The sequence below is a fragment of the Notolabrus celidotus genome, chromosome 8 (genome assembly GCF_009762535.1).
Source record: "Notolabrus celidotus isolate fNotCel1 chromosome 8, fNotCel1.pri, whole genome shotgun sequence".
Taxonomy (NCBI): Eukaryota; Metazoa; Chordata; class Actinopteri; order Labriformes; family Labridae; genus Notolabrus; species Notolabrus celidotus.
The window spans coordinates 12859360-12874730 of NC_048279.1; the positions used below are offsets into that span (position 1 = coordinate 12859360).

A 15371-nucleotide genomic window follows, 5' to 3' on the forward strand; every position below is an offset into this window, starting at 1 on the left:
CATGAAGACGCACACACTTTGGCACACACACGCCGTGCACAGCTTCTGGCTAAGTGGCCGGGGCGGGACGCTGCGTGGGACGAGGCGGGGACAGCAGGCAGGCGGGCGGAGAAGCAGCGTGCTGGTCGGGTTGGTGGACAGCTGATTGTCCGTGTTATTAACTGTGTTTGGGGGCGTGTCTGTTCGCCTCCTAGACCACGCCTCCCTCACCTACTAGTTCTCTCTCCTGTTTGGCATCCCAGAGATGGTCCAAAGTGATTCCTCAGGGAAGAATCGAGCGCAAATCACCCGAGCAGGAGCTGACGAGGAGCGGAGTCGCCGTTGCCCAGGACTGCCTCTTAATTGCGCGTAATCTTCCGTTTTATCCATCTGAGCAGAGGAGAAGACTTTGTAAAGGAGGAGGTGTTTCATCTCCCTTGGCTTTTCTTTCTCACTGTGGACTGTTTGTTGCAAAAAGTGACATTTTGCGCGTGTTTTTGTCAGCTGCACCTTGATCCGGAGGACTGTCGTCAACTCAGCGCAGCCTCTCATCCTGCGCTTCCCCTTTCATCGCTCTCACGTTGTTCATCTTCACAGCTGCAGCTTCCCCCTCTCTCTTTTTCTTCTGGAGTCGCTGACATGAGGTGCAGCTAACCCTGGATGCTGACAGCTCCCCTTTTTCGTTCCACATGTCGCATCTTTTGTTTACTTTAAGAAAACACACGCGCAACTAAACGCCAAGTGAAAAAGACCACGCCACTTTGCTCCTCTGACAGCGCGATCAAACAGACGCAAGAGGAGGGGAGGCAGAGAGAGAAAAGGAGGGAGCCAAGGAGAGGAGGATAGAGAGAGACTAGAGAGAGAGAGTGAGAGAGAGAGAGATAGCGACAGTGTGAAGGTGCGTTTTGATGTTTGGCATCCACGAGAGCATCCAGAGGAGTGGGAGTAGTATGAAAGAGGAGCCCATGGTGGCCGGGATGAACGCGGTTCGGACATGGATGCAGGGCGCCGGAGTGCTGGACGCCAACACAGCCGCCCAGAGGTGAGCCCGAGGCGGTCTATGCGCTGAGCTGACACCGGGGCGTGGAGACCTGTGTGGGGGGGAGCGCGCGTAAAGATCTTCGGTGTGAAAGACGGAGCGGCTGTATCACTTGGGGCAGCGCGCCTCCCCAGAGGACGCAGTCGTTGGATAACCAATGTTTCTGCTGGCTTAAGAAGATTTTTAGGCTTGAAGTCCAACATGATTTAATAATGTGGCTCAAAGTAGTAGCACGTACTTCTGGACGGAAAGCACAGTTAGCTCTAAGCACTTTTAGGCTCAGATTAACTTTGGTGTGCTGTTAGTTTGTGTTGTAGATTTTCTGCTCCCTGCGGTGGTTTGCACTTTTTTTGGTTGTATTAAAACAGACTGGGTTACTTTCATACGCTACATTCATACATATTTATTCTCCAACTTGAAAGAACTGTCATTTCTATCAAGAAATATAAACTAATGAATTCAATATACATTTTTGAATAGAGCCTTGTTGGTGAACTTTGAAATAATAATTAGTACTTGTATGGACAGTGACCCAGCCAACATAAAACCAACTGCTCTGTCTAAAATATTCTTGTTATATGAATTAGTGTGTTTGTTTAACTAATTTGGGCCTTTAACTGAATATTTAAACATATTTGTTACATTATTGTTAAATAAACTGTAAAGAGCGCCTTGGAGGGATGTTTTAAATTTAGCTATCCGTTAAAAAGAACCTTAGAAGGACAGTGACAGAAACATGCAGCCGTATCTTAGAGGTCTCTTCTGTGTTACACATATATGGAGTGAATTTATATTAATAGCTGTCGTTGTGGCCGGTGCCGGTTTGTGCTTGTGTCCGCAGCGGAGTGGGTCTTGCCCGGGCACACTTTGAGAAGCAGCCGCCCTCCAACCTCCGCAAGTCCAACTTCTTCCACTTCGTGCTGGCTTTATACGACCGACAGGGTCAGCCGGTGGAAATAGAGAGAACCACCTATGTGGACTTTGTGGAGAAGGAAAAGGTGAGTTTACAAAATAAGCCATACATTTTCAATAATTGAGAACTTTTAATAAACACTTTAGGTTATATTGCAAACATTTGATCGCAGACACAGTTCAGCGGCCTGCTAATAAAGTGATAAATTACCAGACGTGTGTTAACAAAGTAAGCACACGCACACAGCAGGGATCATGCGCCCTGAAGACTTCGTGGTGTGATTTTATGATGTGGTTTCCTGAAAAATGTACACACTACTCTTTTTTTTTTTTTTTTTTTTACTTTTCTTTATAAAGAAAAAACCTTTACACACATTGAACTAAAAATGTAAATATGGTGCATTAAGACTTTTACGCACAGTCGCCTCTGATACTATTGAATTTATGACAGTTGAGCACAGCGGGTCGTCTATTCCTGCAGGTGGTGTCAGACTTATATTTAATTTTTAAATCGAACATCAATATTAGTGTAATATTGATTTTTTTTGTAAGGAGCGATAAATGTGTGTTTTAATTCTAAGAAATTGCATTTTTCATTAGTGCATCTCGAGGTCCATTATTAGCATGTTAGATACAAATCTTCCTCGATTTCATTAACGTATTTGAAGATTTCGATATAATTTATTAAATTAGGAAATGATAGATCAGTCAAGTAATTATTATTTTTTATTGTGTTGCCTTTTTAGCAACATTTATAAACAATTTGCATTTGAGATTTCTGTCAATACAGTTGTAAGCAGGGCTGTTAGTCCATGGTTATTTTCCAAACATTGCAAATTAAGAATTTCCGTTTGCAGGAAAATTAATAATAAAAGAAAAGTTGTCAACATTAGAAACACAATCATTTCTTTTCATGGCAGGGTGAAACGAAGTGAATGAATGAAAGTAAGACGGAACATGTGAATAGTGTAAAAATTCGAAGTGCTGGACGCGCAGTGTAAGAGTCCCATGAGGAGGAGGAGGTTTGCTTTGCTCTGACTCGGCTCTGTTTGGTTTAATTTTCATAGGAAACGACGGGGGAAAAGACCAACAATGGGATCCATTATAGACTCCAGCTCCTCTACAGTAACGGTGAGTTTGGCTTCCATCGTTTTTATGGAGCAAAAACAAAAGCAGTCAGTGAATGATCCGACAAACCGGAGAGAAACTCACTGAGGAAACTAATGTTTCAGGAGATCTCATCACTGACCGTTTTTACGAGTGTTTGTTTTTCAATCGTGATGTAGCAGTGTTTAATATGTGCAGTCAAATCCTTCAAATGTTTTTATCTGCACATTATTGCCAAATTTGTATTACACAGTAATAATTATTATCAGTATAATATTGTTGTGATTGCTACTTCAAGAAAGTACAGATATATTTTTCAGCCAGCTTATTTTGCAGAAGGACACAAACCAAGGCAGCAAAATAAAATGTTTTCAATGCTACTTTTAGGAGTTTATTTTTTGGTCTTGGAAACCTATTGAATTATTGAAAGTGTAACCAAAAAAAAAAACATTTCCCCTGCTTTGGCCGTTTGCACAATAAAGGCTTAAATAAATGTGTCTCACGATGCAAACAGAGGAGAGTGAAGACAGTGAATTAGAGTTTAAGTTCTAGGAAAAACTATAGTCTGCAACACATACTGAAAGTCTTCAGTAGAAGTTTGGATTCATTTAGCTTCCATAAGACTCACAGGGGAAATCAGATGAATAAACTCGTAAAATATCCCCCAAAGTGGGGAAAGCAGAGACTCAGATGTGATCTGAAACCTGGTAGTTACATGTTCTCTTTTTCTGTGTGCAGGCATCAGAACAGAGCAGGACCTGTATGTTAGACTCATCGACTCAATGACTAAACAGGTAAGAGATCTGAATTGAACTTCAACTTCACAAATTCAAGTGTTTGGATGTTGGTTTAAATGTTGCACACACCTCCAACCTCCCTCCTCCGCCCTCCCCCTCGCCCTGCTGCATGCCTGTGTCTGAGACCCTCAACTTCAGCACAGCACAGCCGGCGTGATAAACGACCTGTCTTACCTGTGGAATACATTTACAGAGGCCCAGAAAAGTAGAGGACATGTGTCCTCATACTCTCCAGTAAGAGAGGATATCGTGTGTGTGTGTTTTTACAAGCCTCAGGTAGTAAATGTGTTTGTGTGTGCGTGTAAGTCTGTGTGATTTTGTGATTGTAGTGTGTGAATGTGTGGGAGAGTTGCAGAAGCAGTTGTGTGTTAGCGTTTGGGAGAGACAGTGATGCATGCCAGCTCACTCTTTGAGGACCTTGACCCTCATTTCCTCAATGTGAAACAGAACAAACTATCCCTGAGTGTGTTATGGCCAATTCAATCACACAAAGAAATACAGAGCAGCACATGTGGGCTGACACACACTGAGGGAATTCTTCATTTGGATGATTTAGATAGTGAAGAAAATACGCTGTTTTGATATCAGGTCTTTTGTTTTGCCAATTCTGCCTCTAGTGCCATTAGGCTTGAAGAGAGTTTGCCTTAGAATGAAAGGAGTAGGAGGGAATGTTGTTTGTGCAAATGCATGAGCGTGTGTGTTTGTGTATGTGTGTGTTTGCATGTTTATTGGTGTGTGTGCGTGTGTTCCTGTGTGTGTGTGTGTGTGTGTGTGTGTGTGCAGGGTGATCACAACCCTGGAGAGCATGTTGAGTGGGGTTGGAGGGGTAACCAGACTAGAATTTTGGACGCGGTGCTGTATGGACCAGATGGTGCACTATACTCCAGTCTGGCAGTCCAACTGCTCACTGTACACAGCGTATAAACATACGTGCACACACAAACACATATGCACACTCAGGCGTACACACACACACACACACACACACACACACACACACACACACACACAAATGCTTTCTCTGTGACTGTCTCTGTCAGAACAGAGCGTTCTACTCAGGAGGACTGGATTCCCACGATACACACATTTGCCAGATAGACGACACTACTCCCAGATGAAAGACACACGCACACACTTATCTGTTTTTTATTTGCAACGTGGTTCACTTTTTTTCTCTTCAAGCATGCCGCATTAAAAAATATATATCACAGTTATTTAATATTTTTTTACTTCTCTTCTTCAAGGCGATTATCTATGAAGGCCAGGATAAAAACCCAGAGATGTGCCGGGTCCTTTTGACCCACGAAATCATGTGCAGGTAAGCCCAAACACACACACACTCACACCTACAACTGTGTTATGTTGGTCCAGCCATCTTTTTTTTTTCTTTATAGTGGATCAAAATGTTCGTAGTTCTCACGCCTGAGGTTTCTCTGCTGGTGTAAAGACGGGGTTAAGACATGAGCAGCGCTGCTATATTACAATAGAAATCTTATCATTTTGCTCAAAGTGGGTTGGGGAGCCAGGCCCTGGCCTATTTCTGTTGATAGGGATGTGTGGTATGTGTCTGTGTATGTATATGTGTGTGTGTGCATCCCTCTCATGTTCAGCTAATTAGGACAAGGAAAAGCTCATTACTCAAACCCATCCTCCTTAGTCTGTGTAATACACGCAGTTTGCTGTGTCCTGACAGTGAGCTATGTGCAGAGGGGGTCTGACTCGAATTACACAGAATATACACATATTCATACACACACATACACACACACACACACACACACACACACACACACACACACACACACACACACACACACACACACACACACACACACACACACACACACACACCACACACACAGTCAGATATACTAAAGTAAGCATAGATCTCATGGGCTGTCGCATGCATTTACAATCGATAAAAGCATCACACAGCATGTCACTGTGCCTAACAAACCGGTTATTTTGAAATCCATGCAGTGTTATGTGTATAAAAAATGGCTGATGGCAAAGTGTAGCCACTTCCTGGTTATCACACAAGGCAATTTGGACCACTTGTTTTCATATGCTGCAGGAAACGGTCGAGATCAGAAATCTGATCTGGCTTTCCAAGCCTCCTGTCCTGAGGGACTCAAGAAAGTAGGGGGGAGGGTCAATCACTCTCCCCATTTTCTCTCTCTCTCTCTTTTGTGTTTTCTCCATCACACACACACACACACACACACATACAGTAGAGCAGGCATGTAGTCAGACACAGGTAGACACACACCAGCAGACAGAAGAAAAGGTAGACGTGATGATACTTTTTAGGGGGGGGGGGTTGTTGGTAGAAAACACACTGTTACATTGTGCTGCAGTCAAATGATTCAGAAAGGACTCGTCACATCAGTATGCAACCCCCTTCTACCCAGCATGCAATACTCCCCAGGTCCAGTGGGACCACTCTGTGACCCACTTCTGAGAGAGAGAACGAGCAAGCGGGAGAGAGAGTGAGGCAGGATAGAGGGAGGGGACGAGCACTGAGGAAAAATAGAGAACATAAGATGTCTGGTTGTGTGATGTCTGACAGAAATGGAGCTAACCTGAGCCCTGGAGGCTAATTCAAGTTTGTATCTAGCCCCGTTCAAGCAGGCTGCTTTAGCTCCTCTCCTCCAAACTTTTCCTAAAAACCACCCGCTCATCTCACCAAATGTAGCATTAGAGCCCCGGTCTTACCTCAAGAATCCCAACAAAAATCCAGCTCACATGGACTCTTACGCTCCACAAAAGTCTCACGCCCTTTTACACCTCTCTCTCTTTCCTGTATCCCTCTTCTGGCTTCCTCTCATTCGCTCTGCTCCATGTTATCTTGCTCTTTCTGTTGTTCTCATGTCTGTTACTAACTCCCCCTTTTTTGTCTCCCCCCTTCTCTTCTTTTCTCACCTCCCCGCAGTCGATGCTGTGATAAGAAGAGTTGTGGCAACAGGAACGAGACCCCATCAGACCCTGTCATCATCGACAGGTAAGCAAACTTTGCCCTTTGACCTCGCAGATGTGATCCTGCACTGTCATTGCGAACACAAACACGGCATGTGTGACTCTGTATTGGTGCAGAAACTCACCAGAAATGCAAAAAAATCATGACAAACTTTCCTCTTAATTTCTGATGAAGCTTTTCAAAGTAATGCTTCAGCTGGGGGAATAAACCCTGTGAGCCTAATAAAGCAGGCCACAGGTTGTTTAAATCTCAGCAACCCTAATCAAGTGTGTAGGCAAATGTGTGAAACAGCAGTAAATAATATTCCAGTGGTATGTGTGAGGAGGAGGAGCAATCACAGAGCGGTGGAGCTCGGCTTCAAGTGTGGTCAAACAGTGTTTGTGTGGTTTGGCTGATGACTTAGCTGATGAGCAGTTAGGGTTACAGCTACATCCTGATGTGTGTGTGTGTGTATGTGTGTGTTTCTGTGTATAAATCTCACCCAGTGCGGACTGTGGCCTGTCTGCTGCTTCTGACACTGACAGACACACTCCTGTGCGCACTTTTCTCTGAGTGCACACCTTTCTCCTGCCGTCATAAACTACCTCTGACTGATGCAGCAGCTCCAATGATTTACAGTCAGTCGGAAAAAAAAGAAAAGCCGGGTAGATTTATAGTCCACACTGAGGTTTGTGTATGCGTGTGGCACATGTGTGGACGTACACCGTGAAGGAAATCACTTGTTTATACTTGAGCAATTGTTGGAGCGTGTAGCTTTAGTGCCGCTCTGTTCAGGAAGGAAAGCAAAAACATGCACACACAGATTTCTGTGGCTGTAATTTGTGATCTTTAACCTGTCAAACAACTCAGGTAAAAGAAGAAGTGCATCATGGGTTATTTAGGTTTTATGTCAGATTTGAATGTGTCACATTTGGGTGTATTTATGTGTGTGTGTTAATGAGGCAGTGACCTGTGCTATCTGATGAACACAGCTGTCCTGTTCTCGCTGCTGCTCTGTCAAAAGCTACTCTTTACCTGTGTATGTTTGTATGTATGCGCATGTGTGTTTGTGTGTATGTGTGCGTGTGTTTATGTGTGTGTATGTGTGTGCGCCACCGTCGTTCCGCTCCAGTGAAGCGGAAGGCCTCACCTCAGCGCTCCCTGAGACAGCTGCACCCCACCACGTGGCCTCAGACAACACGCCTGCCCATCACTCTGTGCCACATTTCTGATTTTTGTTTTTCACGTGTGTGTGTGTACTTGTTGAGTTTTCTCGTCTGTGCACCCCATGGTTCTGTTTTACTTGGGCTCCCATCCTTCCTCCCGTCGCTGCACTAAAACTTTCCCGTCAGTTTGCTGCACTTTGAGCAGAGCCACCTTGGTGGAACAAGCTGCTGCAGAACAGCTTTCTCACACTGAGCATGTGTTGTGGTCGCTTGCTGGCGGTATTCCCCTGACGCCCGATGGCTCAGGTGTGAGGGCAGCATTAACGAACAACAAATTAGAACAGGAGGAGGGAAAACAACAGCAATATCTCCCTTTTCCTCTCCAGCGAGCTCTCTTTCTGGACAGGAAAATAGGTCAGGTGAGAGGAGAGTGATCAGGGGGGCTGGCTTGGCTTAAAGGGGGGGGGGGGGGCTGAAAGGGAATAAGGAGAGGAGGGTTTATTCGTTTGCTCATTTAGTACCAATATATTCTTGGCAGTTGTAATAATCAGGGATTCATAAACAAACAAACAAACAACTGTGAGGGTGAAACTGACTCAATTACTGTGAGTTCCCCTCCTTCAAATTCATAAAGAAATACCATCAGCAGCCCCTCTCCACCCTTGAAGTTATTTAGTTCGTTAAATAAGGGCTCGTTAGCCCTCTGCTGTTTCGCAGAGATGATTAGATTTTACAGCCCTAATTAGCTGGGCTAGCTCTAACTCTTCTGGAAGAGTAATGGGTCTGATTGCCTAATTAGCTCTCTCTCGTTAAGACGGGAGAAACAGGCCACTGCAGCAAAACCGCAGGAATGAGGAAAAATAAAGTCAGCTAATGAGAAACTTATTTGATTGTTAGGAGAACAAATCTGGTACAGTGTGGATCGGCAGCGCTCTGGGTACTGTACTCGCTCACCGGGAGAATCTTGCTCGCCTCGCTCTTTATCTCGCTTCCTGTGGAAAAGAGAATTTGTTTGGGCTTTAAAGCGTCTACAAGGAGCAATATGATACAGATTTTTAATTATAAAGCATGTTTGTTTAGAGTATGAGAGAAAAAAGACTTTTACATTTCTTGATTTTTTTTACTGACTTTGAGTGAAACATCCCCCACAGTCTGTCTTGCTTTCATGCTGTTTTGGTTTAGAGCTCTCATGGTTGCAGAGATTTTCAATTTTACAAGTATCGTTGTCATCTCTAACTGATTTGCAGAGATTTCAAAGCTCATCTGATTCGAATCAGTCTGTCAAGATGGAGACAAGTGCCATACTTTATGTATTTAACCTCTGAGGTGGGTAGTTTCAGAAATTCAGAAAGAGACCCTGGCATGACATGCTGTGTCTGTTCTTGACACTGGGCAGGGGAAGCAGCTGAAAGGTGAGAAGCTCCTGTGCGGCTCTCAATATCTTCCCCTGGGAAACATGTGTGGTCCACTTTAGCCTCTTACAGGGGCAGGATAATATGAGGGGAGCCCTTAACCCCCCACCTCCATTTCCACCTCTCTCCATCACTCCTGTTAGCGTGGGGTTAATCATATGCAGCCACTGCTAGTCGGCCTATGTGCCTGGATGGGCCTCAAATCACAAACACATTTCCCTCTCACCCATGTGCACCTTTGCTCTCTCTGCATTTGTTTTCTCGAATTTATCTCCCGAAAGAACTTGATTTTCTCTCCACATCCATATAATTGTAGACTAATCTCTGAGCTCTATTCTCTTTGGGGGTATGACTGTCCCTCCGGCCCCTTGTGTCCTCTCCTGCCTCCTACCACCTGTGTCCCCTGGTCCTTTCCTGCCCATCCAGCTCCCGCAGGCCCGCTGCAGGGTGTCCCCCAGGCAGGGAGAGCCTCTCCTGAGGGGGGAGAGAACCTCTCTGTGACCAGAGATAAGGATCCGCTGGATAGCTCTTCGTGTCCCATGATGCCTCTTTCCATTCAGGGAGGGGTCTGTGGTGTAGAGTTAACATGCACACAGCATGTTATTTCAGGTTTATAGCTGTTTTGGAGTGTGTGTGTATGAGTGTTTGCATTTGCACACACTCCTGCAGCCCGCTGTCAATGTGGCCCATTTCCTTGCATGCGTGTCTGTGCTTGTGTATCCAAACCGGTGTTGGTTATTTCCCCAGGAGTGTGTGTATGTGTTGATAGAGGCCATTTCCTGGCGAGTGTGTGTGTGTCTTGAGTGAAGAATGTCGGGCAGGAAGTGCTCCTCCCGGGGAAGATGATGTCATGGCCGACAGTTTCCTGTTCTGCAGGCTAGTGTTCGGGCTGGTTCTCAGCTTCACGGTGGGTAATTAGCGCTGGTGGACCAGGTTTTGGTTCACTTCTGGACTGTTATAGCTCCACACCTGCTGGTTTGACACCGGATCAGCTGACACATCTGGTGGGAACAAATAAACTTTGCATCTTGCTGTGTTTACAGGATCACATTCATGGATCTCTTGCATTTTTCTGCATATCATGTTTGTTACTCTCTCTCTCTCTGTCTCCCTGTGAAGTGGGGATCCCCCTTATTGTTTTGGTTGTTATGTTTGGATGCACTTCCTGGGGTGAGAGGTCATGTGTTGCCTTGGCTGGGCTAACGTGCGCTAGTGAATAATGTATGTCATTGACTTTATGTCAGCCCTGCCAGCCCCCCAAGCCGAGCCCACCCATGTTTAATTCATCCATCTCATTTGTGTGTTTGTGTGTGTGTGTGAGACTGAGAAATTGTGTGTGTGTGCGTGTGTGTCATTTAGAGGCCCAGCCTGCACCTGTCCAGCCATTAGCCTCGTTCTCATTTGCATTTGATGCTAATGTGGTTTACTGGCAGCGCCTTCCGTCCCCTCAGCTTAGTTTCACTTTCATATCCATGAGTGTTGGTGGGAAGGTAGAAACACTCTTACTGTGCAGCTGAACATTCTTCACACTGTTTCCACTGATGCATCTGATGTCTCAATGTTCGTTGTATGTAATGGGTCTGTGTTGTTGTATACAGCATTCCCAAATTTCCCCTTCTCTCCCATTGTTTTGATTCTGTTGTATCCCTGAGCATTTATCATTAGCTTTATGTTTCCCTTCAGGACAAAGAGGAGCTACATGACACCCTGGGGCCTATACGGTATCTCAGTTTTTGTAGTTTCTCTGAAGTGGAGGGATAATCTTTTCAGATTGTGCCTTGATATGTCAGCACAGCCTTTTTTCTTGTAAGAAGATTCTTGTTTTCTTCATTGATCTGCTATTTCTTCATGGGGGGGGGGGGGGGGCAGCTGCATAAGATGTTACGGGCGGCTTTGAGAAGGACTGGCCCTGAGCTGGCTCCGGTGTTTGTGCAGGGCTCAGGGGCAAAGAGGCAGAGTTGCTGGCTCATCGATATGCAGGCAGAACTCCCCTCCCTCAGGTGCTGGCTGCCTCACAAATCTGCCTCACACACACACAAACACATCGCAACACACACACATAAACACAGATGCAGCTCCCTCACCTTCAGATAAACTCATAAACACTCATGCACAAACACATATGCAGACGCACGCATGCGCAGTATTAAGAATCCACAGGCGTGCAACAATATTACACACACATACACACAAACACATACACATTGACCTGCAGCTCTCTGCATCTGTTTGGTTGTGTTCTTTTTTCCCTGCGGTGGTTTCCCCCCCAGGGTTGGAGGAAAGCGCGGCCCCAGGGGACGGACGGCTGCGCTGATTGACAGCAGGGAGTTTGGAGGTCGAGGAGCCTTTAAAGCAGCGCTGCTTCTTTCTTTCTCATTCAGACCTTCAACACTCTCACCCCCAACAACTGGCTCGCTTTCATTTGCCAACACTCCACAAAAAATTAACACATCATTCTCAGAGTAAACACGGGTTTGTTTCCATGATATGAAATATTAAATTAAGACAATCTGTTTTTGTTTTTGTGTGGAGGAAATAATGAGGAACACACTGTAAATAAGTAGTTTTAAGTTGGTGTGTGTGCTGCATTGTTGTTTTTTAATTCTTTCCCCAATAAACTAAACAGAGCTGCTATCACACTTTATAGGTAGTTAAGCTAATGCTCCCCAGATGAATACAGGTAACAAACAGTTTATGAGGGTATATAAACTGTAATTTACAAATGTCACAACAGTGAAAAGTTCTTGGGGTATTTTTGGCGAGAGCTGCTGTAAATATCGCTGTAGGAGCTCTATTTTTCTCAGCAAACTGCTTTGTCATTACCGCTCGACATTCCCTGCGTGACCTGGCCGCTCTCCTTGGCTGTTCCCTCTGCCTTTGTGTCAGTGTTTGTTCTGTCCCAGAATGAAGGGGTTCAGCCGGCCAGAGCTGACCCAAATGAGTAGCGTCCTACTTCGCCGAGAGCTATTTCAGACATTTTTGGTGTTGGAAATGACAGGACAGAGAGAGAGATAGAGATAGTAAGGGATTGAAATAGAATGGAGATATATTTACCATATGAAAGGTCTTGTGTATGACCGTGTGTGGGGCTGCGAGTGAGGAAGGAGTAACGTTTTCCAGGATTTAGTCCATGACTCGCCCTAGAAGATGCGCTCAATTTGCTTTTCAAATGAGGCGTGAAGAGCGCGAGCGTGCACCTCCTGGTGTGATGCTATACATTTGGACATGCGTGCTTATGTGTGTGGCAGGAGCCCTGCTTTGTTTTCTCAGTGCTCTGATCTGTGTGGACATTCTAAGTGCTCTCTCTCACAGCCGATGTGTTACATGGCTGCCTGTGTTACAGTTTCTAATTGAATAGACACACCAGCACCTCTCAGTGGAGGATACTCAGGCCTCCTTTCCCAGCAGGCCGAGCAGCCAGTGTGTCACCGGGCTGCCGCCTTGATATCAGCCCTCATGGATGATTCATTGTTTACTGATTATTTCTGCTAAGTGAGAACACAGACTGCACGCTTCATGCCAGCTTCACATACCCCCCCACCAAACCTGGCGTCTCACTTCCCATCAGGCCGGTTTCCGTCCCGGCCCCCTTCTTCTGGCTCTTTACCTCAGCGCTGTAGCCCAGGATGTAGGTCCAGGTGTCCAGGATGAGTGCTGGTGACCCGCTGTGCCCGAGCAAGATGTATAGTCAGATGATTGTTTTCCATCAATCTGTCCAGGAAGAATGGATCGCTGGCCAGGCACTGTGAGCGGCGCTCTCAGTTTCACACGCCACAATGGGAGGAAAACCTGCACGGCATGGGGGAGACAGGGAGGGAGAGATACGGAGCATGATAGCAACATAGGAATGATCCTTTTGAGTACCTACATCTTTATGTATAATTTCCCCTTTTTTCCTGCATAATTTCTCCTTCTTCTTTAAGAACATAAAAAACACTGATAGTCGGCTATTTAGCGACCAAATCTTTATTATTTTCAAGTTCAAGCTTTTCATTTCTGCTCCTCTATATGAGTTTTGTGACATTGAGCTTGACTAATTTGAGACGAGTGTTAAAAGAAAAAAGGAAATCTTCAAGGTAGTGTCTGTGCCGTAATTAAACGTAAAGCAGCGACGTCAACATGCAGACAATTATGGTCAACAGCACTGTTCGATCAAAGGGACGATATAGTCTTACATTTCTGATATATTCTTTATACTTTGCATTAATCATCAACAAATGAGGCCCAAGCACATGTCACTGTTCCAGATCAAAAAGCGGAGCTAGATTTAAAGGCCTTTGTTTGTGTTTATGTAACTGATGAGGGGAGACAAAGTAAGGCGTAGGCAATCGACTGAGACACTTTGTTGTTTTACACCGCCTCACCCCCTTTGTGTGTGCGCTGCTCACGTTGTTTGTTTGTTTACTTAGTGGCTTGACCTCACTGGGAGGAATGTTCACTCGTTTCCTTTTCTTCTGCGTCTCCTTCTGTGTTTGTCGTTCTGATTTTTTTCTTCATCCATGTGTGTGTCTCTTCTTCATCTCTCTTTCTTTCTCTCTCTCTGCCCCTCTGTCTATGTCTTTTTTCTTTTGGTCCTCCCACTCAAACCTCCAGATTTAACTATGGAGGTTTTTGTGGTTAATCACACTTGGAGTCTTCCCCTTGCGTTTGAACGCTCTTCCACAGTGTGCGGCGTGTTCTTCCTCGATCTCGGCATGCGGCTGGGGAGAGAGTCACGCTAATTATCCCGGTTATTGGCTTCTCCAACACTGAGGCTGTGATTTACATGAGGTGACATTCAGTTCAAAACGTGCAGACCTTAGCAACCTTTTTCTTGAAAACAATTAAAAGCACCGCTTACTCCTGTACCCTATTTTTTCTGTCTCACTACACCACTCCCTCTCTCTCTTCCTCTGGCTATTGTCTTCACACAAACAGGAGAGATTTACTACCAAAAGAGTGAGAGCTGTGCAAGCCGGGGAAACTGTTGGAGTATTTTCTGTAGCTAGTGATTTCTAGCTTGTTAATTGACAGTTATTTGTTGAGGTAGTTATTCAGAGAGGAGTTTGGAGTGAAGCTAACAAGGAGAGAGGCATTTATTTAGCTTTTGCAGGGATGTGGCGAATGTTAGCCCTTAAATTGTGTCACATTTGTACAAGACGCCGTTGGAACTCGTCTGCGTTTCCACCGCTGACCCCGGAAACTCAAGAAAAAACACTCTCACATGCTTGTAAGGATAGGCATATAGCCCACACACACCTTCAAACACAAAGACAAACTTACAAGCATGCTGTTAATGAAGCGCGTCTCTCTTCTGTCATGATGCCCATGTTAGCATGACAAGATGTTTACACACACAATCACGGCCGCGCTTCTGATGTGGGCCGGGATGAAAGAGAGATGAGAGGAGGGGAGGAAGAGGAGGCAGAGACGTGACGGTGAGTGCCGGGTATGGACTGCTTTTCTCTGTTTGACAGGAGGACAGTTGTAACAGAACCCCACTGAGAGCAGAGAGAGAGAGAGAGAGAGAGAGAGAGAGAGAGAGAGAGAGAGAGAGAGAGAGAGAGAGAGAGAGAGAGAGAGAGAGAGAGAGAGAGAGAGAGAGAGAGAGAGAGAGAGAGAGAGAGAGAGAGAGAGAGAGAGAGAGAGAGAGAGAGAGAGAGATGTACCTGCAGGAAAATGTTCTGTAAAGGAAAGACACTTTTTTTTCCTTCCCTCCTTCTCTGAACTCAACCACATTCTCGAATCCGGAGGAAAACAATTAGATACACCCGCTTCCCCTTGTCCCACAGTGTAGATTACAAACGAGCAAACCTGGCATTTATCACATCACTACAAACATTTATTAAAGCCGGTTCCCCTCTAAAGCTGCAGAGATAACAGTGGGTAATTGCAGAGACTGGCTCTATTAGTTAAGTATGCCTAATGTCACTGCCTCAGAGCATTAATGGACGCCGTAGTATTATGTTCCTGCGCTCATTACCACCCCACTCCCCCTTCAAACAGATCCACACACACACACAT

General features: G+C 45.3%; 1 protein-coding gene across 4 annotated transcripts in view; it reads left to right on the forward strand.

Moving 5' to 3' along the window:
- Positions 1-15371, forward strand: part of ebf1a (EBF transcription factor 1a) — a 66794-nt gene that overhangs the window by 12304 nt on the left and 39119 nt on the right. For 2 of the 4 annotated variants that reach the window (XM_034689423.1, XM_034689424.1), the window contains exons 2-6: positions 1860-2016; positions 2998-3061; positions 3776-3831; positions 5079-5152; positions 6767-6835. In XM_034689423.1, the coding sequence (XP_034545314.1) occupies positions 1860-2016; positions 2998-3061; positions 3776-3831; positions 5079-5152; positions 6767-6835 (420 nt within the window). Of the gene's footprint in view, positions 1-193; positions 1022-1859; positions 2017-2997; positions 3062-3775; positions 3832-5078; positions 5153-6766; positions 6836-15371 lie in introns of those variants that run through there. The other 2 variants (XM_034689421.1, XM_034689422.1) reach the window with 2 other exon arrangements.